This window comes from Cnephaeus nilssonii (assembly GCF_951640355.1).
Source record: "Cnephaeus nilssonii genome assembly, chromosome: 20".
NCBI classification, from domain to species: domain Eukaryota; kingdom Metazoa; phylum Chordata; class Mammalia; order Chiroptera; family Vespertilionidae; genus Cnephaeus; species Cnephaeus nilssonii.
Window position 1 is genome coordinate 26,850,276 of NC_137091.1, and position 27,070 is coordinate 26,877,345.

The 27,070-nt window shown below is 42.7% G+C and overlaps 1 protein-coding gene across 1 annotated transcript; it reads right to left on the reverse strand.

Moving 5' to 3' along the window:
- Positions 1–2,218: 2,218 nt before the first annotated feature.
- On the reverse strand, positions 2,219–26,634 carry MPHOSPH6 (M-phase phosphoprotein 6). The gene is made up of 5 exons (XM_079759425.1): positions 26,560–26,634; positions 20,829–20,941; positions 11,583–11,673; positions 3,768–3,862; positions 2,219–3,103 (listed from the first exon to the last, which is right to left on the reverse strand). The coding sequence occupies exons 1-5, from the start codon at positions 26,608–26,610 to the stop codon at positions 2,971–2,973; spliced, it is 483 nt and encodes a 160-aa protein (XP_079615551.1). The 5' UTR covers positions 26,611–26,634; the 3' UTR covers positions 2,219–2,970.
- Between the last annotated feature and the right edge of the window lie 436 nt (positions 26,635–27,070).

Sequence of the window (27,070 nt, forward strand, 5' to 3'; positions counted from 1 at the left end):
GGGTCACATTCCTTGCTAGGTATAGGAGCAAATAAAAAAGATACAGTCCTCAGAGGACAGTAGTAACTTGACAACTAAGGAGATGATCATGAATGAAACAGCAACCAAGTCAATGGATGTTATTGTGCTGGGGCAGTGTTTTCCAAATGTGGATTACTAACTACTGGTCACATGAGAACACTTCCAGGAAGTTAAGTGGCTGAACATTTTTACTTTAATAGCCGTAAACTTGAATGCAGATTAAAAAAAGAAGTACTTCAAGACCATCACACCCATGATTTCACAGAAGCTTTGGGAAGAGTCTGTATTGGTAAAAATCTAGTCAGGAGATGAAAGCCACTCTTATTTCAACAGAGGAAATTCAATGTAAAGAATTGTTAATTGGGTACTAAAGATCTAACAAAAGAAAAAAGAACATTTAAGGTATCATGCAGGAAGCTGTCACTCTTAAAGGGGCTGAAATTGCTCAATTTTAGAAGCCTGAACCCCAGAGAGCTGAAGCTCAACACCCCTGGTAAGATTAACACGTGTCTGAGTTGAATGGAGGTGTCCTATGGGCCAGAGTACTGGGCAGAAATCTAAGCGCTGAGTAGTTGGTATCATTGACTGTTACTGAAACACCAGCCTCTGCTGAAGGGAATAGGTGTTTAGGGGAAAGCAGGGGAAGAAGCAGACAGAAAGGACCATGCTCCTCCTTCCTCCTCTAGACTTGCCATCTCCCAATGGGCTTCCATTGGCCCATCCAATAAGAAGCCAGCCAACTGGCAAAGGAGAAATGGGGTTTGCAGACTCCTAGACCAGCACCAAAAGCTGATAGAAGAGTGAGTTTGAGTCTGAGAAACAAGTTAATATCTACTAGTGTCTGTCTCCTTGTGCTATTCTACATCCACATGCATGCACTTCTAAACATGACTAAACTTCCTGCAAGAAAAACAACTCTTTATTAGCAACATTAACCCTCTAAATCCCATATACAGTAAGAAAAATGAGAAATTAGTACACACTCAGCAAGTAAGAAAATATGCATAACTGCTCAGTAACTTCTAATTCATCACAAGGCTGTAGTTAATAAGCTCATTCTTCCTCTTCCCTCAGCCAGGATCTCTTGGGTTTATATCTCATAAGGTAACCCAAGACTTCATTGCCTACACAGTCTACATCATTTCTGCCTCTGAGGTGGTTGTTTTCCATTTGTTTGTCAATGGACATTGAAGTGCTACAAGATGCCCCTGGGTTCCACGTATCATTCTCCATCACCCACCATGGAGAAACAGCACAAATGCCCTTGTTCTCCTGTACCAGCCAGGAGAGTAATCTCCTTTGCCTACTGGTTTAGTGGCTAAATGACCAGATTGTTTCAATTTCTGTCTGAATACTCTTGTGTTCCCTGGTGGGAGCACTCCTCCCTTGCAAACTCAGACCTCCAGAGTTCAACATTGAGGAGATAGGAAGCAAAACATTTGTGAATGTGTTACTGCGAGAAATAGTGAGAGGTGCCACTTTCTCTACCTCTCCTTAATTCCAGACCATTTGTTCTATGATGAGATTAACAGCCCCATTAAGTGGTCACTGATTCAAAGCATGGAGTTTGTAAGATGGAGTTTTGTATCCCACTTTGAGCCATAACTGAGTCTTAAGTAGACCATTCCACCATTCTATTATACCCGCTGCTCCTATATGTGGGGTATGGGCAAAGACTAGTGAATTCCAGAGGCACAAACTCATTGCCCCACTTATTTTTTTATGAAATGGGTTTGGTTATCAAAAGTAATGCTGTGTAGAACAAGGGTGAATAAGACATTCCATAAATTAATGGTTTGTGGTGCTGGTAAAGCACCAAGAACTTCTGGCTTCTGCCCCAGGACGTAGGCAGGGGTCCTCAAACTTTTTAAACAGGGGGCCAGTTCACTGTCTCTCAGACCGTTGGAGGGCCAGACTATAGTTTAAAAAAAACTATGAACAAATTCCTATGCACACTGCACATATCTTATTTTGAAGTAAAAAAACAAAACGGCAAAAACACCTGCATGTGGCCCGCGGGCCGTAGTTTGAGGACGCCTGACGTAGAGAGCTGGAAGGTGTAACGCTAGGAACAAAATGAAGTCCTAGGTACATATCTGTAGGCAGACAGAGACACACACATACATACACTAAATTCAATGGGCTTGTCTACCTACTACTGTGAATAAGGTACAGACTAGGAGATAATCTGGGGGGTGGCAAATTCTACTGAGCTATACTATAAAAAATTGATGGTTTTGACTCATAGAAGTAAATTTCTATGGTTCAATCTAATATAGCACCATCTTCTAAATTAGTGGCTGTTTTTTTTTAAAGTTCCAATACTGAATTTAATTAAAATTATTATTTCAAAGTATAAGACAACAGAAAAATACATGAAAACAGATGTTTATTATAGAACATTTTTTTTCTTATTAATTAAAAGCTTTAAACAAAACCACTTAATTCCACAAACTGAATGACTTGGTCGCATGCAAATATTTTAGGCCACAGAGGCATGTTTGTTCTTGATGAATTTACATAGAATAAATTCTCATGACATTTGATTCCAAAATGTATGAAATGACTTAATATTATTAATAATTTAAAGTAAAATGCAAATATAAGGACAATTTAAACACTATTATTACGTTATGTGTCAATTTAAGGTCAGCGATTGAAAAGATATATTTAAAAAAAATCTGGGGCAAAAATTTTTTTAGGAAGCAAACATTGCCTTTGTACATTTGAAGATCAAGGGCTAAAAATCCACTCTTGATGAATACCATATTAAGCAAAGGATGTATAACATCCATCAATCTGTTTCAAAAACAGCATGTTTCCAAAATTATACATTTCTTTACAAATAAACATTACAATATTAATAACTATAGAGAAACCATTGGAATGAGTTCCAAAATATGTTAACTCTCACAAGGCATCTCTGAGCCATATCTTAAGGCATACATTTTAATCTTGGGGCTTTAAGAACATCTTCTTTGCTTTAATTGGTTTTATGTCTCCATTTTCATCTTCTTCGTAATTGGCACGGTCTCTTTTCTTGGCAAACTTTTTTCCAATTGTCCCCACCAAGGTCTCATATCTGTTAAGATGATAAATAGCACAAATTTAATTCCAAATAAAAAAGGCAGGAATCAAGTCTTGTCAAGAATGCAACAAAGACTGGCAGGTGTGGCTCACAGTGGTTGAGTGTCGACCCTTGAACCAAGAGGCCATTGGATTGATTACTGGTCAGGGCATAGGCATGGGTTGTAGGCTCTATCCCCAGCAGGGGGAGGAGAGTGTAGGAGGCAGCCAATCGGTGTTTTTCTGTCATTATTGATGTTTCTATTTCTCTATCTCTCTCCCTTCCTCTCTCTCTAAGAATCAATAATATATATTTATATATTTAAATATATATATATGATGCAACACAGAATAAGAAAAATAAAAATTATGATTAAAATAAGCCATCTGATTTAAAAACGTATAAACTTCTCTAAGAATGATTAAATTCTCCCTATTTTTTGTTTTTGTATTATCCTATGTAAATTGAGATGTATATTTAAAATATGCATTGGAAACAGCATTGGAAATGAGCCCTCAACTGCCAGCCTGTGACAGTATGAATCCACCCCAAGTCATGTCAGAGAAAGTAGAAACAGTCATTTTCCTGCTGGGGTAGACCATGGGGTAAGAGAAGTGCACATGTGAGAGCCAGTGAATACTGGGCACAGGTCACAAAGTTGTCCCAAGGTAATGGTTACCTTCTAGCCATTTCTTCATCTGACACATCAAGCTCCACTGTTTCATCTTCAACTTCTTCTGCTTTGTTCTTAGCATTCATCTGAAGCATTAATTTCTGAAAAATACACCAACACTGGCCATCAGGGCTGAAAAAGGCTTGTGAAAGGAACTGGTGTCAAATGTATTTGAAGGTAGAGAAGCAGAAGTCAGGTTCTATAGGACTAACAAAAATTCGTAAGTTTTCTGTACTACTTTATTCCATGATGTACTAATACAAGTCTGCTCTGAATTAAAAACATAGTTAAGATAAAGCCCCACTAGATTAGACTTGTTAATTAAATTTTATTTTAGATCATAAATATTATTATTAGTTACTCATATCTATAGCAGACACACTGCTACACCAATGTGTGGTGGTTAAAAAATTGGGAGAGATATTTCAGCTGCAGAGGTCCCACCTGATGAGCAAAGGGCCCCAGCCTCACACTAGTCCTGCCAGCCCCAGGGTTCCAGTACAGGGAAGAGTAGTCCTCATAACTTCTGGCTGTAAAAACCAGAGGAAATTGTGGCTGGAGTTTCAGGTGTTCCTCTTAAACAGCCTGCACATGGACTTACTCAAATTCACTTGCCCTGAGCTCCAGCTCTGGGACAACAACTTGAGAGGCTCCAGGGACATACAGGGAGAAAATGAATGTCTGGCATCAGGGTAGGGCTTTCTCTCAGACCGAGTGCTGGCAGAGGCCACTGTTCCTTTGCTGAGCCCTCCCCTCAACAAAGCTGGCAAGTGGGCTCAGTATCTGAGTTTTCACCAACCTGGCTAAAACATTGTTCTCCCTGACCCATCCAACTTGTGAGCCCACACAAGCCGTTTCTGGCAGCTTTTCCATACAAATAGCCTGTCTTGGCTCATGCTGTGGACTTTCCTACAATCTCTCAAACAAGCAGCATCTGTATTTCTTGCTAAGTGGCCTCAGGCCCAGCACTAGCAGCAACCAGCCTAGCTTCGAAGCTTGGCCTCTCCTGGGCTCCTCCAAGCCCACACAAGTAGCAGTCATCTGCAAATTGTTCTGCAGTTCATACTGTGGCCCAGCGCAGGGCACAGGCAGTTGCTAGCCTTGGCCTGTACTTTCTAGGAGGCCCCAGAGCCAGCACACCCAGTGGACAGCTTTCAGACCATGCTGGTTTACAACCCAACCACCTCCATGAATAACACACTCAAGAGGTGAACTCAGTGGGCACTAGAGACCCACCAAAGCAAGTCGTGCTTTGTGGGGTCAATTCCTATGTAGCAGATCCTCCATGGTGGTCTCAGTCAGTCCTTAAAGCTGATTGACCTGGGGGTAAATTCCTACCATTGACATGCCAATAGCAGTTAATGTTCAACTACAACAGGGTTCACATAGCCCACACAGGGGGCACCGTTGGGAGTGCCCAGCTCAGGTGATTGGGGAGGCTACACCACTGGGCCCTAGAGGACACCCACTACATAAGGCTACCAAGACTGAGAGGTGTAGCAGATATACCTAATACACAGAAACAAACACAGGGAGACAGATAAAATTAGGAGACAAAGAATCATGTCCCAAATAAAACAGAACAAAACTCCAGAAACAGAACTAAACAAAATGGAGTCAAGCAATTTACCAGATGCAGAGTTTAAGACACTGGTTATACCAGGTGTACCTGTTAATAATGCGGATTTTTTTCAATAGATGGAGTTACATATATGTTGATATAAATGCAAATTGATATGTATGCTATTTTGTTGTATTGACAACAAGCTTCAAAACTTCATATGTCAAATTTATTGAAGGCATTAACATCATAGATATTTTTACGCTTAAAAATGTTGTATTTCATGCCAATCATTATTTTGAAGAAAAGTGCTGCTGAATACTTCAGGAAGCTTATGGTGAATATGCTCCATCTCAAGATACTTGTGAATGTTGGTTTAAAGGCTTTAAAAGTGATGACTTTGATGTGAAAGACAAGAACGTCCAGGTCAACCGAAAAAGTTTGAAGACCAACAATTATAAGCATTACTGGATGAAGAAGCGTGTCAAACTCAAAAACAAATTGCAGAAAGATAAACGTTGCTCAGCAAACAATTTCCGATCGTTTACAAGCAATGGGAAAGATTTTAAAGGAAGGAAAATGGGTGCCACATCAACTGAACGAAAGACAAATGGAAAACCGAAAAGTCATCAGTAAAATGTTGCTTCAACGGCATGAAAGAAAGTCTTTTTTGCATCGCATTGTGACTGGCGATGAAAAGTGGATTTATTTTGAGAATCCCAAATGCACAAAATCATGGGTTGATCCAGGTCAACCATCAACATCAACTGCAAGGCCAAATCGCTTCGGAAAGAAGACAATGCTCTGCGTTTGGTGGGATCAGGAAGGTGTGGTGTGTTATGAACTTCTAAAACCAGGTGAAACCATTAATACTGATCACTACCGACAACAACTAATCAATTTAGAGCACGCTTTGATCGTGAAACAACCAGAATGTTCCAGAAGACACAGCAAAGTAATTTTGCTTCATGATGATGCACCATCACACACTTCAAAACCAGTTAAAGACACGTTAAAAGATCTTGCCTGGAAAGTATTAACCCACCTGCTGTATTCACCAGACCTTGCTCCTTCAGATTACCACTTGTTCTGATAGATGGCACGCGCACTTTCTGAGCAGCACTTCAAAACATACGAAAAAGTGGAAAATTGGGTCTCCGAATGGTTTGCCTCAAAACAAGAAAAGTTCTATTGGGACGGTATCCACAAATTACCTGAAAGATGGGGAAATGTGTAGCTAGTGATGAACATTACTTTGAATAAAGCACTTTTGATGTTTCTCTTGAAATTAACGTGTTTTCTTTGATTACAAATCCACTATTATTAACCGGTACACCTAGTAAGGATAATCAATGAACTTTGGGGAAGAGTAGATGAACTTAGACAACTTCAACAAAGAAATAGGACATATAAAAATGGAGAAAGAAAACAAAAAAGAACCAGTCAGAAATGAAGAGTACAATAACTAAAATGAAGAATATATTATAAGAAATCAACAGTAGAGTAGATGAAGCAGAGGGCCAAATCAGCTATTTGGAAGTTAAGGAAGCAGAAAGCTGACATCAGAACAGCAAAAAGAATACAAAAAAATGAGTATAGTATAAGGAGCCTCGGGGACAACTTCAAGTGTACCAACATTCACATCATGGGGGTGCCAGGAGCAGAAGAAAGTGAGCAAGGAATTGAAAACCTATTTGAAAAAAATAATGACCGAAAACTTCCCTCACCTGGTGTCAGACATACAAGTCCAGGAAGCACAGAGTCCAAAGTAATATGAACCCAAAGAGGCCCAGACCAAGACACACCATAATTAAAATGTCAAAGGTTATAGACAAAGAGTGAATCTTAAAAGCAGCAAGAGAAAAGCAGTTAGTTACCTACAAGAAAGCTCCCATAAGACTGTCAGCTGATTTCTCAACAGAAACTGTGCAGGCCAGAAGGGAATGCCACAAAATATTCAAAGTGATGAAAACCAAGGACCTACAACCAAAATTACTCTACCCAGAAAAGCTATCATTTAGAATTAAAGGACAGGTAAAGAGTTTCCCAGACAAAAGCTAAAAAAGTTCATCACTACCAAAACAGTATTATAAGAAAAAGACAAAAGATAGAAATAGAAATAAAATGGCAATAAATACTACATAGCTATCAATAACTACACTAAATGCAAATGATTTAAATGCTCCAATCAAAAGATATAAGATGGCTGAATAAGAAAACAAGACCGTTACATATGCTGTCTATAAGAGACTAACTTCAGACCAAAAGACACACACAAACTAAAAGTAAAGGGACAGAAAAAGATAGTTTATGAAAATGGAAACAAAAAAAATCTGGAGAAGCAATACTTATACCAGCAAAATAGACTTTAAAACAAAGGCTATAACAAGAGACAAGGGAAGACCCAGCAAATTCCACTTCTGGGTATTTATATGAAGAAACTGAAAACACTAAATTGAAAATACATACATACCCACATTCACTGCAGCATTATTTACAACTAGGGGCCCAGTGCACGAATTCATGCACCTTGAAAGGAATTGTGGGTCGCGAGGCTGCGGTGGGCAAAGGGGCGGGTCTCGGCCCATCCTTTGTGCCCCTGCCCGGCCCCTTCCGCTGTGGCCCCCAGCCCCGTCTGATGGTAGCCCCACTCCAGCTGCTGCGGCTCCCACGCACTGATGGCACCAGCCCTGCTCGCACCTGCTGACGGCGCAAGCAGTGGGTGTGAGTGGGGCCAGTGCCAGCAGTGGGTGTGAGTGGTGGCTGCCAGCCCCGATCACCCCTCAGGAGCAGGGTGAGATGGAGAAGCCCTGAGGGGCGATTGGGGCCAGCAGCTGCCACTCGCACATGCTGATGGCGCCAGCAGCGGTTGCGAGCAGTGGCTTCGGTGCCGGCAGCAGGTGTGAGCACCGGGTGGGACTGTGGCATGCGGGAACAAAGAATTTTCAGTAACCACCAGAGGCTTGCTCCGATGACAGTGACCGGCGCCCTGCCTTGGTCTGGCGCCCCTGCTCACCTGCTCCACCATCATGCTGCGGCTGACACTGCCATGTACCTGCTGCCTGCCTGGTACATTCTTCTCTGCTGCCTGCTGCCAACACCTGCTATGTTCCACGCGCGCCCCCTGGTGGTCAGCGCACATCATAGTGACTGGTTGTTCGGTTGTTCCACCGTTCCGTCTATTTGCATATTAGGGTTTTATATAGATAGATAGCCAAGACATGGCAGCAACCTAAGTGTCCATCAATAGATAAATGGATAAAGAAGTGGTTCATATATATAATGGAATATAACTGAACCATAAAAAAAAAGAATAAAATCTTGCCATCTATAAAAACATGAATGGACCTAGAGACAGAAACACAAAAAGAAAATCAGAAAAACAAATGTCAGATGACTTCACTTATACGTGGAATCTAAAACACAAAATAAACAAACAAGCATAACAGAAACAGATGCATAGATGTAGAAAACATTCTGACCACTGGCAGACAGCAGGGTGGTTCGGCAGATAGGTGAAAAAGGTGAAGAGATTAAGGACAAATTGGTAGTTACGGAATAGTCATGGGGATGTAAAATACTGCATAGGGAATGTAGTCAATAATCCTATGTAATAAAAGCCTAATATGCAAACTGTCCCCTCGACCTGGAGTTCGACTGCTTGCTATGACATGTACTGACCACCAGGTGGCAGCGGGAAACAGGCATCGGCAACGCGGCGCTGGCAGGGGGTGGCAGTGGAGGTGCTGCCGGTCCTGATGGGCCCCGACGAGAACGGGACTATGGCAGGATGGTGCAGCAGGTGAGCGGGCGGCGCCAGGCCAAGGTGGGTGGGAGCAGGGCCCAATCATCCAGCTGATCGTCCCGTTGATCACCCCGAAGACGGTGACCAGCGGTGGAGGTGGGGGGCAGGGCTGCCGCCTGGCTCCCAGGCGCTGAGGAAGCTGGGTTGGGGCCCTGGGGCCCAGAGGTCAGCTAGAACCTGCCCTTCCACGCCAGATGCTTGCGCTTTGATCATTGGCCAGGCCTAAGGACCGCACCTGTGCGCAAATTTCACGCATCAGGCCTTTAGTATTCTAATAACTATGTATGGTGTCAGATGGTTACTAGATTTATTGAGGTGATCACTTTGTAGTTATATAAATATGTAATCATGGGGTGGACACCTGAAACTAATATAATATTGTATGTCAATTGTAATTAAAAAAATAAACAGACACACTGCTAACACATTCTAGTGAGTAGGGGAAAGAAAAAGTAAACTTTCAGATTTCCTCCAAATTTCCCATCTTTGAGCCAAATGTAAGAAATATTATAGTCAAGAGTAATTTTAAATGCTTTTTTTTTTTTAATGGTGGTGGTGGTTGTGGGGCAACAAATTGCTGGATGGAAGAACTGCAAAGTGGGCCTTGGTATAATGAGGAGGACCTGCCTCACCTCCAAACATGAGGGTGGATAATGTATCCCCTATGATGTCCATTTGTCATGGGCCTCTCTCCATCTTTTTATCTCACATTAACCTTTACTTGATAGTTACCCTCTGACAGATTTTATTTTTACTGTATACTTTCTTTATAGCAAAGGTAGAACAAGGAAGGGAAAGCAGACGAGAAAGCAGTCTCAATTAGCTTTACCAACATTTAATGTACTAAAAATGAAATAATTTTGGGAATACAAACTCTGTGAGGGCATACAATTGGGTTCCCTGCTGCATTTCCAGTGCTTCAAGAGGGCTGATGCATCACAGGCACAGAACAAATATGGACTGACAAGATAAACACCATGCCAGGTGTTACTAGAAACACATACAATATTAAACATGTGTTCTAAATACATCCTGCTTATAAAGTAAGTGCTCTCAAGTTGGTATCATTCTTTTCATAAACAAGTATATCAAACTTTTCTCACATTTTATGACAGTTCAGATCTACAAACCAAACAGTTCAAAACTTTCCCCCAGAGAGAATGTACCCAATGGTACAGAGTGCCAGTAATTAAAGCCACTTCCCAATGACCTCCCCCATCAAATTCTGAGGTCCGAATCAACTCCTTTCCCCACATACCAGACATACTTTGGAGTGCCTGTCCACCCACAGCCCCAGTCTCTGAGTATAACACACTCATTATCTGCTTTTTCCCCTCCTTTGTTCCACTGCCCACTTTCTTTTCCCAATCTAAAGCTTTAAACAGGCCAAAGCAAGGAAAGCATATATTAAAAACAAACACTTTTAGTGTTATTTTTGTATAAAGTAAATTTAACAGCTTAATTATCATACCCTTTAAAAATGGGAGGAGGGATAGAAAACTAAACTATAATCTTTAAATAAAAGTTGGCAATTAATTTGGTTAGCTGTGGTTGTCTACAGGCATCCTTAGAGAAATGGTTTTCAACCAGGGAGATTCTGCTCACCAGGGGACCTCTGGCAATGTCTGGAGACATTTTTGGTTGTCACAACTGGGGTGTGTGTGTGTGTGTGTGTACACTACTGGCATCTAGGTAGTAGAGAATAGAGACCAGGGATGCTGCTAAACATCCTACAATGCACAGGACAGTCTACACCCCAAAGAACAATCTGGCTCAATACATCAAATAGTGCCAGGGCTGAAAAACCCTGGCTTTAACTGTTATAAAACCAAAGCTTTATATCACAGACCTCCATTTGGTCGGTTAAGTATCTGATAGGATGGCTTTTAATATACAACCAGTGTTCTGGTATTTGTTAAGTGAAGGCCTGTGCTTCTTTAAAAACCCGAGGCAGGAAAATTCAAATGAACAGAGCAGTTTTAAGGCGACTACTGGTATTTACTTTTCAAACCAACTTACAAAGGATTCTTTTAAAAATCTATTTACAAGTTTGGATCAAAACCTGTCCATTAAAAAGTCAAATTACTCAATTTTTAAGTAACATTTTTTCCCAGTAGCAAAGATACATTTATAGATGCCAGAGAATAATTTTTCATAATAGCATCATATGAATAAAATCCTGATGTTCCCGTAAAAGACCCGAGCTGAAATTCTAGCACTTACAGTGGCACTGTTAGGAACTTATACTGCTATATTAAATTATCTACTCAATTCTACCATAAAACTAGACTGCAATGCCTGCAATTTCTTTAAATAGCTATGGCAGTATTTCAAGACTTGTTATTTTCCATATAATAAGGAGAAATGGTACCTGGTGGGGAAAAACCTAAACCCAATTATTAGCAGAAAGAATTCAATTGGAAAAATTTAAAATTTAAAGTAATTATATTAATACCTCAACCTCAGGATTAAATCCTCTGAAGGACATTCTTCCATAGAGAAGATCTTCACATAACAAGAAACTCTGCTCTTCTATTATGAAACTCCTAAATGGGAAAATAAACCTGTATTACTAGCATGTCTACTTATAACAAAGCAAAGCAAATATAAGTCAAGATTTCAAGTGAAAAATTAATCTTATAGTTCTCAGTAGAATCAAGTAAAAATACAGTAAGATTTCTAATCTAGGGTTAGAAATAAAAACTGATTAATGTGTCCCGCAAACATATTAGGAGGCAAGAACAGCTGGCTGGAGTCATAGCCTCTTCTAAACACTACATTTGATTTACATAAATGCACAAGGTGCAGACCTATTATAATAAACATGGATTTTTCCATATTTAAAGCAAAATATCCTTGATGTTTACACCACTCATCTAATTCTTATTAAATACTGTGAAATCAGAGTCATGGGCAGTTTTAAAAGAGTTTATTAGTCAGAACTCTTAACTATAAACAATGACTAACCTTGGATGATTTAAGCATAGAACGAATTTACTGTGAAAATACTGGGTATCTCACAGAATCACTGGGAAAGCTGGATGAGAACTAAAAAATGAGCAGAAATAAGGGTAGATAGGTAGTTGACCTAAAACCAAAATCATGCTACAAACCTAACCTAATAAAAATGACGTTGCTGCTGAGAGGGCTAAATAGTACTGGACACTACAGAGGGCACCAGGCAGGCCACTGCTCTGGTAACATGATGCAGGTGTGGATGTTTCAGTCTCCAAAATAGATTCTCCTGAGTCACCAGGTCATGATCCCAATCCCAGGTGAGCATATCTGGCTATAGTTCTGATGTCCACCATAAAGCATGCTAGTAAAACAAATACCTGGCCTTTATGGCTTCTTTGGTGGAAAGTCAGGCCTGCTTCTTGTCAAGATTCATTCATTTATTCACTCAATCAGCAAAAACTTATTACACCAAATTGTGTGTCAGGCAGTTCTAGAAGTTGGGGAGATAGCCATGAAGAAGAGAGCCTCTGTTCTCATGAGGTTACATTCTAGAGTGGTGCCAGATAATAAATGATTATTATATATTGGATAAAAAGGAGCAGGTTATTCCACTCCTGAACATAAGGAAGTAACTGGTACCTAACTAGCCCTCCTACTGCAGGCAACTTTAAAATGGGACAAAATAGGAAACAGTGACGTGATGCATGAGAAAAGAAAACCAAATGAAGTAAGCTCCACAAATACCCATCTTCTGATTGGAGGAAGCTCTAAGAGTACCCAGTCTCACTGCACTGAAGAGACAAATTAAAAGTTGGGGTTTCCAGAGGTGGGAAATTCACGGATCAAGACACCAGAGCAAGGTAAATACACAAAGGAATTCAGGACCTACATGCTGGGTCCCCTTGAATCTTTGGCTGAATACCAGGCTGCACATGGTGCAGGATGAGTCTACAGTGTCAAGGGAAAAATAACGATTTCTAGGAGAACAATTACCTGTGCATTAGTTTCCTAGGGCTGTGGTAACAAATTAATTGGTGGGTTAAGCAACAGGAATTTATGCTCTTATAATTCTGGAAGTATGAAATAAATTTCATTGGACCAAAATCAAGGTGTCAGCAGGGCTGCCCTCCCTCTAGAGCAGGGCCGGGGAACCTTTTTTCTGCCAAGGGCCATTTGGATATTTATAACATTACTAGAGGCCTGGTGCACAAATTTGTGCACGGGTGGAGTCCAGCTGTCCTGCTCCGATCGGGCTGGGTTGGGCCGGGCTGGCCAGGGGGATGGACTGTGGGCGGTTGGCAAGCCGGCCCCACACCCAATTGGGGTGGGGGTGGGGAGATCGGGGGTGGGGCTGCAGGCAGTTGGCTGGCTGGCCCCATCCCCTGGTCAAATTCCTGGTCAAGGGGACAATTTGCATATTAGCCTTTTATTATATAGGATTCATGGGCTGTACATAATTATCAACTTAGCCTGCTATATTTGGTCAAACATTTAATTAACTCACCCCTAATGCCTTGGAGGGCCAGACCAAATGATTTCATGGGCCTTATATGGCCTGGGCTGGACATACCCCACCCCTGTTCTCAAAGGAGGGAGAAAAGAACTCATTCCTTGCCTCTCCAGCTTATGTTGGCATCCAGCATTCATTGGCTTATGATTACATCACTTCACTCTGTGCCTCCATGGTCACATTGTCTTCTCCTCTGTGTGTATGAAATCTGTCTCCCTTTTATAAGGATACTAGTAGCCCGTTTGCACGAAGATTCGTGCAATAGACCTTCATTCACCTGGCTGCCTGCACCAGTTTTCTGCTGGCACCAGGGACCCAGGCCTTGGCTGTGGCCACCGCCTTCTGCCTTTTTCAGGGTCGGGGCTTGGCCTTGGGCTCGGCGGCACCCAACATCCTTGCTAAGGATCGCAGGAGCCGACCCCCAGTGGTTTCCTGCGATCCGTGCAAGCTGCCCACTGGTGCCCAAGGCCAGGAAAGCCTCCGCCCCAGGGCTCGCCGCACCCAGCGTCCCTGCTACCGATCACAGGAGCCGACCCCCAGTGGTTTCCTGCGATCGGTGCAGGCTCCCCGCTGGTGCCCAAGGCCCGGAAAGCCTCGGCCCCTGGGACCCCTGGGAGCGGCGGGAGGGGCGGGATGGGCACGGCCAAGCCCCCCAGGTGGCCAATCGACCCGGAACCCCCGGGAGGGGTGGGAGGGGCCGGGCCACGCCCCCCCGGGTGGCCGATCGACCCCTGGGACCCCCATGAGCGGCGGCATGGGCCCGGCCACGCCCCCCCCGGGGTGCCGATCGCCCCAGGCACCCCCGGGAGCGGCTGCATGGGTCCGGCCACGCCCCCCCGGGGTGCCGATGGGCCCGGCCACGCCCCCCGGGATGCCGATCGCCCCAGGCACCCCCGGGAGCAGCGGCATGGGCCCGGCCACGCCCCCCCGGGGTGCCGATCGCCCCAGGCACCCCCGGGAGCGGCGGCATGGGCCCGGCCACTGGGCACCGCCATCTTGATCTTCTCAACGGCGGATATGCCACCCGGAGTCCCGCCCCCAGCCTCCTGCCGGCCCAATCGTGGGCATAGCGGAGGTGCGGTCAATTTGCATGTTTCTCTATTATAAGGTAAGATAATTAGTAAAGTCAATTTGGGGATCTAAAGTAATACAGGTTCCGGGGATGAAGGCCTGGATATTATTTGGGGGACCATTTTTCAGTTTACCACCCTGGGAAAGAAAATTTACCCTGGAATTGTATGTTGAACAAATATGAGACTTTGCACAGAGGATGGAAATATTTGACTTCTGTACCAAAAATGAAAAGACCAAGCTGAATACCCCGTGACAATGAATAGAAAGGTCACACCTCAGAGTACTGCTAAGCTAGCCCTAGAGTAAAGGCTACAAAACCTACTCTAACAAAAACAAATCAAGCTGGTCAGTATGTAAATTAACTGCCTAATGTAACAGATTTCAACCCTTTATTAAGGATGGGTACTCAGCAATATAACATAATGTATAGCACACAATTAAAAATTACTAGAGCCCTGGCTGGGTGGCTCAATTGGTTGGAGCATTGTCCCATACACCAAAAAGCTGTGGGTCCAATTCCCAGTTGGGGCTCATATGGGAGGAAACTGACTGATGTTTCTTTCTAACATCAATCAAGGGCCCCCCCCCCCGCCCCCATTCCTCTCTTTAAAAATGAATTAAAAAAAAAAATCCTCAAGTGAGGATTAAAAAAAAAAGCACTAGACTTGTAAGGGAGCAGAAAAATTTGACCCATTAACAGAAAACAAGTCAATAAAAAAAGAAAAATGATAGAATTAGTAGAAAACATTAAAATAGCTATTATAAATATGGTCAATAATTTAAAGGAAAATATGAATGGAAGGAAGATACAAATAATGTGAAAAAAATGAAAATAAAAACATTACCAAATAGAAATTTTAGAAAAATAAAATACCTAAAGTGAAAGTGAAAAATGGTACAATCACTTTGGAGACTGATCTGAAAGCTTCTCCTATGTTACGTATATGCCAACCAGATGATCCATCAATTCCACCTTTAAAACCAAGAGACACAAAAATAGAATTCTATCCAATTCATCCAAATTCTTTTTATCTAAAAATTTGTGTTTGGTTGGTTTATGAGGTGTGGTCTGGGTAGGCCTCTTGGATGGGATGGTATTTGAGCAAAGTTCAAAAGACAGTGAGGAACAAGATATGAGGATACCAGCGGAAAAATACCAGAATTAGTTAAAAGTAAAGGCCCTGAAAGAAGAATGTAAGTGGCCTTCCTGAGAAACAGTAAGGAAGCCTCTATGACCTGGAAAGAGCAAGAGAAGGTAAAAATGGTAGGAGGTCAAAATGTCTTGGTTGAAGTACATAAAGAAAGTCCACCCTCATAACACTAGGACGTTCCCTGATAACACTAAGACATTATTTGCCCTTTTTACTATGTTGACATTTGCAGTGTGTGCAAAAGCAATTAGGGGTAAAATCACATCTTATGAATTAAAGTAGTGATACCAGACTGTACTAGCAGTCATTACACTGTCTACCGCTAACTTTCACAATTAAAAAAAAAAAAAGCCAATAATTATGTCCTAGATGAAGCACTAAAAATTTATTAATTTTTATTGATTTCAGCCCTTGATTACACTTTTTACAAATACTAGAGGCCCGGTGCATGAAATTCGTGCATGGAGGGGGGTTGTCCCTCAGCCCAGCCTGTACCCTCTCCAATATGGGACATCCCTCTCACAATCCAGGACTGCTGGCTTCCAACTGCTTGCCTGCCTGCCTTCGTGATTGCCCCAAACCACTTCTGCCTGCCAGCCTGATCACCCCCTAACCACTCCGCTGCCAGCCTGTTTGCCCCCAACATCCCTCCTCTGCCGGCCTGGTCACTACTAACTGCCCTCTCCTGCAGGGTTGATCACCTCCAACTGCCCTCCCTTGCAGGCCTGGTCCCTCTCAACTGCCCTCCCTTGCAGGCCTGGTGCCTCCCAACTGCCCTCTCCTGCTGGCCATCTTGTGGTGGCCATCTTGTGTCCACATGGGGGCAGGATCTTTGACCACATGGGGGCAGCTATATTGTGTGTTGCAGTGATGATCAATCTGCAAATTACTCTTTTATTAGATAGGGTAGAGGCCTGGTACAGGGGTGGGGGCAAGCTGGTTTGCCCTGAAGGGCGTCCCGGATCAGGTGGGGGTTCCCTTGGGGTGTGGGACGGCCTGAGCGAGGGGCCTGTGGTGGTTTGCAGGCCGGCCACGCCCCCTAGCAACCCAAGCGGAGGTCCTGGTATCTGGAATTTATTTTCCTTCTACAATTGAAACTTTGTAGCCTGGAGAGGAGCCAAGCCTGGGGCTCCCTCCAAGGCCGACAGCCATTTGTGTTAGGGTTATAATTGAAACTTTGTAGCCTTAAGCGGAGGCCTGGGCCCAGCCAGGGTGTGCAGAAAGCTTTGCTTCCCCTGTTGCCGGTGGCAACCCTGGCCTGCTCTCTCAAGCTCCATTCTGCAGCCATTTGTTTGAATTTGTTTACCTTCTATAATTGAAACTTTGTAGCTTGAGTGGAGGCTTAGGCCTGGCAAGGGCAGGTGGAAAGCTTGGCTTCCTCTGTTACCTAGGAAACCTTGCTCTCTGTGGCTGTAGCCATCTTGGTTTGGGTTAATTTGCATACTTGCTCTGATTGGATGGTGGGCGTGGCTTGTGGGTGTGTCGGAGGTATGGTCAATTTGCGTATTTGTCTATTATTAGATAGGATTCTCTACACCAGTGATGGCGAACCTATGACACACGGCCTCAGCGGCCGCATGCCAAGGATGAAACATTTGCGAAATAATGTTTTTTTCCTCAAAGTGACACACTACCCAAGTTATGCTCAGTTTTTTGGCGAAGTTTGACACACCAAGCTCAAAAGGTTGCCCATCACTGCTCTACACAAAAAGGGAAGCATTTATAAGATACTTCTGATTAGTGAAGTATGACTGTCTTGAGAAAATGCACTTGTGTGATTGATGAGTTGAACTAGCTACTTTTTTCTTGATACATTATAACTGTAGTTATTCAAACTTGGGTACTTAGCAGATATTTTCTTGAAAATAAATAAAGTAAACCTGTTATCTCAAGGGAAACAACTGACAATACTTATTGCCAATAATAAAATTCAAGCTTTAAAGCAAAAATTAGAATTTTGAATAGCTTGTATATGTCATTCTGGGCAGGTTCCCAATACTTAAAGCCTTTTCTGATGTAATATTAATGATGTAATTTTTGATACTGTGCAATGAAATGAGTTATTTGGAAAATCTATATAACTCATTAAGTTAATATATTCCAAATGAGCAATGCATAATGTTATGAAATTATACACTGACAAAAGATCTATTAAAAATGTAAGATAGACCAATGATTATGACAAAGATGTTTTCAGGTTCCTTGTTGCAGTTAACATCTAAGAAACTACTACTTATTGCGTTTTGGAGTAGTATCAAAGAATTATCTGAAAAAGGTATTACAACATCCCTCTATCCTCAACTACATCATCAAGTGTGAGGGTGGACTTTCTTTATGCACTTCAACCAAAACAACATCCTATAACAAGCTGAATGCGGGAGTTAGAAGAATCCAGCTGTCTTCTATAATGCTAGACATTAAAGAGATTTGCAAAAATGTAAAACAATGCCATTTTTCTCCCTAATATTTTGTTTTTGTCTTGGAAAAGTTCTTTTGCCTGCAAAAATGTGTTATTTACATTAACATGTAATGCATGTTTCTTAAATGAATATTTTAAAAATATTTTAATTTCTTATATAAATATCAACAAGAAGAGTACCAGTGCTCTTCATTGATGATTTTTCTTTTCTTCCTCTTCTAGTTGTCTTGACCTGTCTTTAAGAAGCTTTTTATGGATTCTAAATAATTTTTAAAAAATGTAAATAATCCTTGAGTCCAAAACATTGAGAATCGCCGTTCTTTAGGTTCCTCCCCTATAGTCCAGTTAGCACCTCACTTCCTGCAGGATTGCCTCTGCCTGAGGGAATCTAAATTCAGGCACACATTCTCATGATCTTGGATTTCCAGCCTCTAAAACTATAAGAAATAAAATTTCTGTTGTGTATAAGCTACCCAGTCTGTGGTATTTTGTTATAGTAGCTCAAATGAACTGAGACATTTACCTCCTAGGAAAGAAATCTAAAGGTCATTTTTCTGGGAAATGGGGGCAGGGGATACTGAAAACAAGATGGAAATCCTTCTGGGATATCTGGGATACTTTGTGCAAGTTTAGTCAAGGCATAAAATGAAATTATAGCTCCTTACCAGTCAGTAAAGGTCCCTTTCTACACTTCCTGCTTCCAAATCCATACCATTTCTGGCATTATCTCCCCTACCTCCTTAACATCTTCCTTCCTCTGATAAGCAATAAAAAAAAAAGCAAGTACACAGAGAAGTAAGCAGAGAAAACAAAGTAGCTTCCTCCCATCCCTCCTGGTGGGACATACTTTTTATCTTTGGAGAGGAGTATCTCACCTTCCAAAAGATCCAGAGACAATCAGCCAAATGAACAAGCGAGTATAACATGTTAAGAACAAAGAATTATAAGGTACAAAAAGGAAAAACAAATATGCCTGAAGATAATAAGCAGTATCTTTAGTTCTTTCACAAAGTTTAAGTAAAATCTTAGCACAGAGCTTATTAAGGTAAGACAAGCATCAAGAAGAAATGATAAGTAGCTTCCAGAAAAATTTACATAAATTAATGGATAATGTGGATCCATCACTCCTTCATTCAAAATTATTTATCAATCACCAAACAAGCTTATAGTGGAAGAGCAATGGTCTAGTGCCATGGTCGGCAAACTGCGGCTTGTGTGCCACATGCGGCTCTTTGGCCCCTTGAGTGTGGCTCTTCCACAAAATACCACGGCCTGGGCGAGTCTATTTTGAAGAAGTGGTGTTAGAAGAAAGAAGTTTAAGTTTTAAAAATTTGGCTCTCAAAAGAAATTTCAATCGTTGTACTGTTGATATTTGGCTCTGTTGACTAATGAGTTTGCTGACCACTGGTTTAGTGTGTTATCTCAGCTTTAGCAATGACTAGCTGGGTGACACTGAGCAAGTTATTTTCTCTTAAGCTTCAGTTTCCTCAACTATAAAATGGCTAAAATATAATAGCCAGCTCTCAAGTTTGCTATGAGGATTAAATAATTAAGAAATGTGTATGGCTCAATGGGTACAGCACCAGCCTGAACACTGAAGGGTCTCAGGCTTGATTCCCGGTCAAGGGCATGTACCTGGGTTGCAGGTTCAATACCCAGCCCAGGTTGGGACGTGGGGGAGGCAACTGATTGACGCATCTCTCTCACATCGGGTGTTTTTATCTTTTCTTCCTCTCACCCTCCCTCCCTTTCTAAAAATCAATGGGAAAAATAGCCTTGGGTGAGGATTAAAAAACACACAAACCCACAAAAATACAAAACAAAAAAGATATAAGTGCTTAGCCCTGTTCCTAGCACACATTACAGACTCAATGAATGTTAGCTAAGATAATTGGTATTAATAGTAAAATATTTTTTAAAAGCCCAGCCAGTGTAGTTCAGTGGTTGAGCATTGACCTATGAACCAGGAGGTCACAGTTCAATTCCTGGTCAGGATTCATACCCAAGTTGCAGGTTCATCAAGCTTCAGTAAGGGGTGTGCAGGAGGCAGGTGATTCATGATTCTCTCTCATCATTGATGTTTCTATCTTTCTCTCTCCCTTCCTCTCTCTGAAAAAATACATATTTTTTTAAAAAAGAGAAAAGAAACAAAACAAAAATGTCTTGACCTGTCTTTAAGAAGCTCAGTCTAATGAAAAATTCTGTTAAACTGAAATAAAACTAGAGAGCCCAGAAGTATACACTTAATCTTTGGAACTTAATATGTAGCATGTACATTAGAGAATCTCATAAAAGGTCCCCGGTTACTACCAGAGATATGGGCTAGATTCCTTTATGCAATGCAAAAAAAAAAAAAAAAAAAAAGGACCAATGTTATAAATGATAGCCAAGGGTCAGTCAAAATGTATAAAATTCAAGTAGACCTCTTATAGGTTTAACAATTTAAGAAAACTACTTGTAAGGCTATCTCAAGAAACTGAATATATGCTATTTCATGGGCTTTGTGTCACTGGAATGATGAGTTACATTTATAGAGATTTCACTCTGAATGCCCAAAGTGCCATTAATGTAATTTCTAACAAAACTTACTCTTTCTCTTTAAGCTCTGGTAAATCCAAGTACCAGTGCTCTTCACTAATGATTTTCTTTTCTTCCTCTTCTAGTTGTTTCTTGGTTTCGGAGTCCAGTCCCCTTTGCATGAACTACCAAATCAAAACAAAATCAGTGTCAGCAACTAATATTCCCAACTTAGAGTTAAAAAACCCTCAAATAACTTGATTCTTTCACTTGCTCTTCCCCATTTCTCCAGAAATCCCACCTCATGATTGAGGACCCCATAAAGCCTGCTCTTCACTTGTATCTATCCTCTGGAATGCTGATCAACTCTACGGCTGCTCTTTATTTTACAACTAGAGGCCCAGTGCACGGATTCATGCACCGGTGGGGGTTCCTTGGTATGGCCTTCGGGGATTGGGCTGAAACTGGCAGTCCAACGCTGCCAGCTGCTCCTGCTCATCCTGGCCCTGCTGCACCTGCTGCTGCCACTGCTTGGTAGGCTCACTACAGCGGCCAGTTGTGAGTCCTGCGAATGGCACCCCTTGGTCAGCTGAGCGGCGCTCCTGCTGTGGGAGCTCACTGACCACCAGGGAGCAGCTCCTGCGTTGAGTGTCTGCCCCCTGGTAGTCAGTGTGCGTCATAGCGACCAGTCGACTGGTCGCTTAGGCTTTTATATATATAGATAGACGATAGATCTGTAGAAGCTCAACTCAAATTAGGCCAGTAGAGAAAAGAGCAGTCCTGCTCTAGTCTCTCCCTAGCACAAACAATAGCGCTATTTCCAGGCAATAGGCAAACCAAGAAGTTAATCACAGCAAAATGATGAAATATTAATAACAGGAAAAAATAAATTTAGAAACCACCCAGCAGTTAGGTCTAGGATTACACTGGTTTCCATTTACCTCTATTTCTTTCCCTTATCCAGGCTCTATATTGTGCTTCTGTCAACTCCAGCTCTTCCAAAAACAAACATTTTTAGGCATAAGGGCTTTACCAATGACTACTAAATGAAATGACATGAAAAATATTCACAAATAAATATAGGGATTAACAGCAAATTCTGATGAGGATGTAAGGAAATTATCTCTTTTGTGGAAAATAGCTACATAGTTACTTATCCAACTAAACATGAATTTACCATATGACCCAGCAATCAGCAGCTCTATTTGTACTAGCCAAGAACTATAAACAATCAAAATACTCTTCAATAGGTGAGTGGTTAAAATAAGCCATAGAACATCCACAGCATGGAATTCTACTTAGCAATAAAAAGGAAGGAACTATTCATATACTCAACAACTTAACTGGGTCTCAAGTGAATTATGCTGAGTGAAAAAGGCCAATCTCAAAGATTATATACTGCATGATTCTTTTTATATAACATCCTTGAAATAACAAAATTATAATAATGAGTAATAGATTAATGATGGCCAGGGGTTAGGGATGACACAAAGCAAAGGTGGTGATGGAAAAGCTTTGTATCTTGAATGTGATGGCAGTTAGATAAATCTACATACAATAAATTGTATGGAAAATTCACACACACACACACACACACACACACACAATTGAGTGCAAGTAAAATGGTGAAGTCTGGGTAAACTGTATGGATTGTACCACCATTAATGTCCTGGCTTTGCACTGTTTGTTCATCTGTCCTTATCCTTTCTCCTGTGCTTATCCCCTCATTCCAGGAAAGAACTGGCAGTTTCTGGAAAGCAAACCCCGTACTTCCCAGTTCTTCTGCCTTTGCTTTCAACATTATGCTTCTATCTTCTGCCTGGCAAAATATTTACTCGTGAAGGCCCAGAGCCCGTGTCCTTTGATAAACATTCCTTGCTTCTAATACAGCTTTATAAACACTGGCTTATTGTTCATTATACTTCTACTAGAGGCCCGGTGCGGTCTCTCGGCCTGGCCTACATCCTTTTGCAATCCGGGATCCCTCGGGGGATGTCGGACGGCCGGTTTCGGCCTGATCCCCACAGTCCAGGCCGAGGGACCCCATTGGTGCACGAATCCGTGCACCGGGCCTCTAGTATGCATATAAGATCTTGGTTAATCTCTTCCCATCCTCCCCCTTCCTCCCTTCCCTCTGAGATTCATCAGTCTGTTCCATGTTTCCATGCTTGTGCGTTGAGTGTCTGCCCCCTGGTGGACAGTGCGCATCATAGCTACCAGTCAAATGGTTGCTTAGACTTTTATATATATAGATAGATGTCTCCCAAAAGACTAAGATTGTGAATGCAGACCACATCTCTTGTTCATCTTGCATTATTGGTACGTAGGCTGCAACTGGTACACAGAAAAGAGTTCAATAAAGGTTTTCTGAACGGAACTGATTCTAGACTTGTCTTATTTTTCCAAATTTCCTTTCTTGGCTGGTTCTCTTTAAACATAGATGTCTTATCCCATTACTCATATTCTGTGGGGCGTGGCTACAGTGTTTGGACAGGTTCAAGCCTTGGACTGATGAGAGGGCACAATCCTCTCGTGGCCACGTGCAAGTCCCAGTTTGGAAGGCAGAGCTCTCCCAGCACAATTATAGCCAACAGCTGTAGTTGTAAACGTGAACCTATGACCCGAACACATGGCCCCAAGTGCCTAAGTGATATAGGCTGCAAGTAAACAAAGTTTGATCAGGTGCATGTAATTGAGTAGGATCAAAACCCATGAGAATGTTGTAAACATCTTGACCACACCTACTTTGCCTTGTGGCATCTGCTATAAAATAAAGACACGGCTTGTGGACGTTGGCGCTGCTGGGTCCCCATCAGGGAAGCAGCGTCTCACTGAGCCCGACGCTGGCGCTGCTGGGTCCCCATCAGGGAAGCAGCGTCTCACTGAGCCCCAGCTTTCCTTCTCTTGTCTGTCTTTTCTAATCCTTCATTGCCTCCACTCGGGTTCGCTGAGCTGGCGCAGCACATAAGGCGCAGTGGGGCTGAGCATGCCATGGCCGTGCCGGCTCCCCACAAAAAACTCACAAATTCTTCATGGTAAAACTCACAAATCCTGTCCAACTGCCCTTTTAGCTCCTATTTTTAAGTAGATATTCTTTATGGTATAGAAATAGCCATATTCATATGTACTGAGATACACACACACACATTTTTCTATACATATGAAAAGGATAGAAAACCCTGTGACTATGAATGAAATAACTCCAGACTTAGGCAGCAGTTCAATTCTTCTTTCTCCACAGCATCTAAGAACATACTCTACAGCTACTGATTTAGTTTTACTCACAACCATGGGCTTGGAGCAGGTATCACAAAATATAGTCCTTAGGCTAGACTTCTGTTTTGGTAAATAAAGTTTAACCGGAGCAAAGCCATACTCATTTGGTTCGGAGGTACAAGGGCCAAGTTGGTTAGACAGACTGGCCCACAAACCTCAAGTATTTACCTATTCCTTTACAGAAAAAGTTCACTAACTCCTGTCTTGAGTCCAAAAGAGTTATCACAAATAAGTACCTTCTCTACATTTCCATCATACTCACAGACCTTCCACCTACATCCTTCACTTTCTACTTCCCGACCTCCAGCCCCCAATAGATGACCCAAGTCAGACTTCAAGTACATGGGAAAATAAATGAGTCAATATTAAATCCTCAACCTTGTCATTCTTGCTCTATAGTTAGCTCTTGATGAACAGCTACACTGAATACAATAACTTCAGGCAGCTGCTCCAGCCCTTCTCATAAGACATTCACTCTATCTGTATATACTAGAGGCCCAGTGCATGATTGAATCATGCACGTGTAGGGTCCCCTACACGCTTTCGCTTTTCGCGGTGGAGCTGGGTGCCTGTCGGCTGGTGCACCAGGCCTTTCAGAAGCCTCTGGCTCGGCGGAGGCTTCTGAAAGGCCTGGTGCCGGAGCAGACAGGCACCCAGCTCCCCCACTTTTGATGGTCCGCGGCCGCTGAGGGGGGCTACCCTGCTGTTGAGAGGCGCCTCATAGGCCACCCCGAGTTCCGCCCCCCAGCCTCCCGCCGCCCAATCGTGGGTGTAGCGGAGTGATGGTAATTTACATGTTACTCTATTATTAGATAGGAGGATAGTGTCTTTTGCTATCCTGCCAATGAGTTCTTTCTTAACAATGACAGAAGTTGTGAACCCAAACAGAGAACCTCTCCTTTGCTTCCAATGTCTAGTTGAGTCTTCTCTCAACCACTCAGGTAAGGGGTAAACGATTTTTTAGAGTTAATTTCTTCATTCCTAACTTTCAAGTCAGATCTTTGGTCTGGTCCATAATCACCCAGCACATCTTCATTTGACTTATTCCAAGAGTTAAACAACTTCTAAAATCTTTTCAGTGCTTGCTTTGTTAATCCACTCCACTTCCTTGAAATCTACATGACGACAAACCATAAACCAAGAGAAAATTCTGTTCAGTAAAGATTCAAATTTTGCTAATATGCATGAAAGAAATACTTTAGAAACTATAAATTACGCTGATTTACCCTTCACTTTCAATCACCCTATTCATCCCTAGTTACACCCTAGCTCAACTCAATTCACATTTTGCACATGCAATATTGAATATTTACTCTTCAATCTTTCAGAACATTATTTACGCCTTGCTTCCTCTTCCTGAAAATTGCGCACTTCTCTAAACATAACATTTAACAGTTTACATCTATAAGTGTTCAGCAACCAGTAGTAACTGATAGCAAATGGGGTCTAGGGACATACTTCCTGAGTTTGAGTCTTGTCTCTACTGTTTATTAGCAGTAAGTAACTTTGGGCCAATTACTTACTTCTCCGTTTCAGTTGCCTTCACTGTTAGAGAGGGATAATAACCCACCTCAAGGGATTATGTGGAATTCTTGGGTTCACATATACAAAGCACTTAGAACAGTGTCTGGCACATAGCAAGAACTAAAATGTTTTCTATTATTATTATTTAAGTTTTAAGGATTGGTTGTTCCCCATTTTAATTCCTGTATTCATTTTAACTACCCTTGTTTTGGTATATTTTGATCTTATTTGATTAAATTCGAAATATGAAAGTAAATTTTGCTTGACATAACTCACTTTCACATCAACTGTTATAATTCCATAGCACCACCACTGCAACACTCACCCAGATCCCCAGAACTTCTGGGTGGTCTTTCTGACTGCAATTTTGGATCCTGTTGGGCCTTTCTTTCACTAAGTATTACCCACAGGAAAGAGTAAGAGGCACAGTTTACGATACTGTTCCCCAAACTCAACAGCTTCCCAATGCTCACAAGATAAAGAAAAATATCCTTAACCTGGCCTAAAATTCCCTGCTGTGACCTGCCTACTTTTTCAGGCCCATTTCTTGCTACTTGCCTTCCAGATATACTGAATTATCTTTAGTTCTTCAAACTCAGCATAGAATTTTTGGGTTTTGCCTCTCAGACTTCTGAATGCTCTCTTGCCTCAGTTTATGTTGCTATACCCCTATCCTCCCACCTACCCTTCAGTCTCTACTAAAGCACCGCTTCCCGCAGAAGCCCCAAGTTCCTGGCCGGCGCTTCTGGCATCACTGCTCTTATTACGCTGTATTCACTTTTACGTCTCTGTCTCTCCTATTCGACAGCTGGCTTTAGGAGAGAATCAGCCGGATTTCTAATCCAGTTCCCAGAGCCTAACACAGAGCAGGCGCTAAGTGAATGAATGAACGCGAGAGCTGGAGGCCCTCTGGGGCCCCTGTACGTCCTTTGCCCCGGCCTCGGCTAGGCCAGGAGGACCCGGTGGCCCTGCCCTCCCATCCTGGCTCCCCCGCGCCCCGTACCTTCATGCGCAGCAAATTTTTGGACAACTTAGTCTTACGCTCAGACGCCATGCTAGCTCCCGCCGGAGTCCGGATCTCCGCTACAAAGCCCACGGCGCATGCGCACTACTACGCACACAGCGGCGGCGTCTTACGTAGCGTGCGTCTCCCCGCCCCTTGGCCCCGCCCCTGTTTCTCGCGCCAGAACACTCCCGGGCTCTTCGCATCCGCTTCAGGGGAGAGCTTACCTGTGGGAGGAAACTCAGGGTAAGGGCTCGGCCGCCCACGCAGGGATGACTCTCTCAACAACGGGAGGGAGACCCAAAGAGGCCGAAGCCGGAGGAGGCCCGAGCTCTGGTCCCTCGGGGGCTTCGGCCGGCCCCTCAGACCTCGCACCCGGCCGAGAGGCAGGTCTAGCGGTGGCGAGTGCCGCCCCGCCCCACAGACCCGGTCCTGCTGTGCTTCGCTGACTCAGTTGTCCTGGTGAGACCTTTGAGGCTGTTGCCAAACCATCCCGCCTGGACCGTTTCTT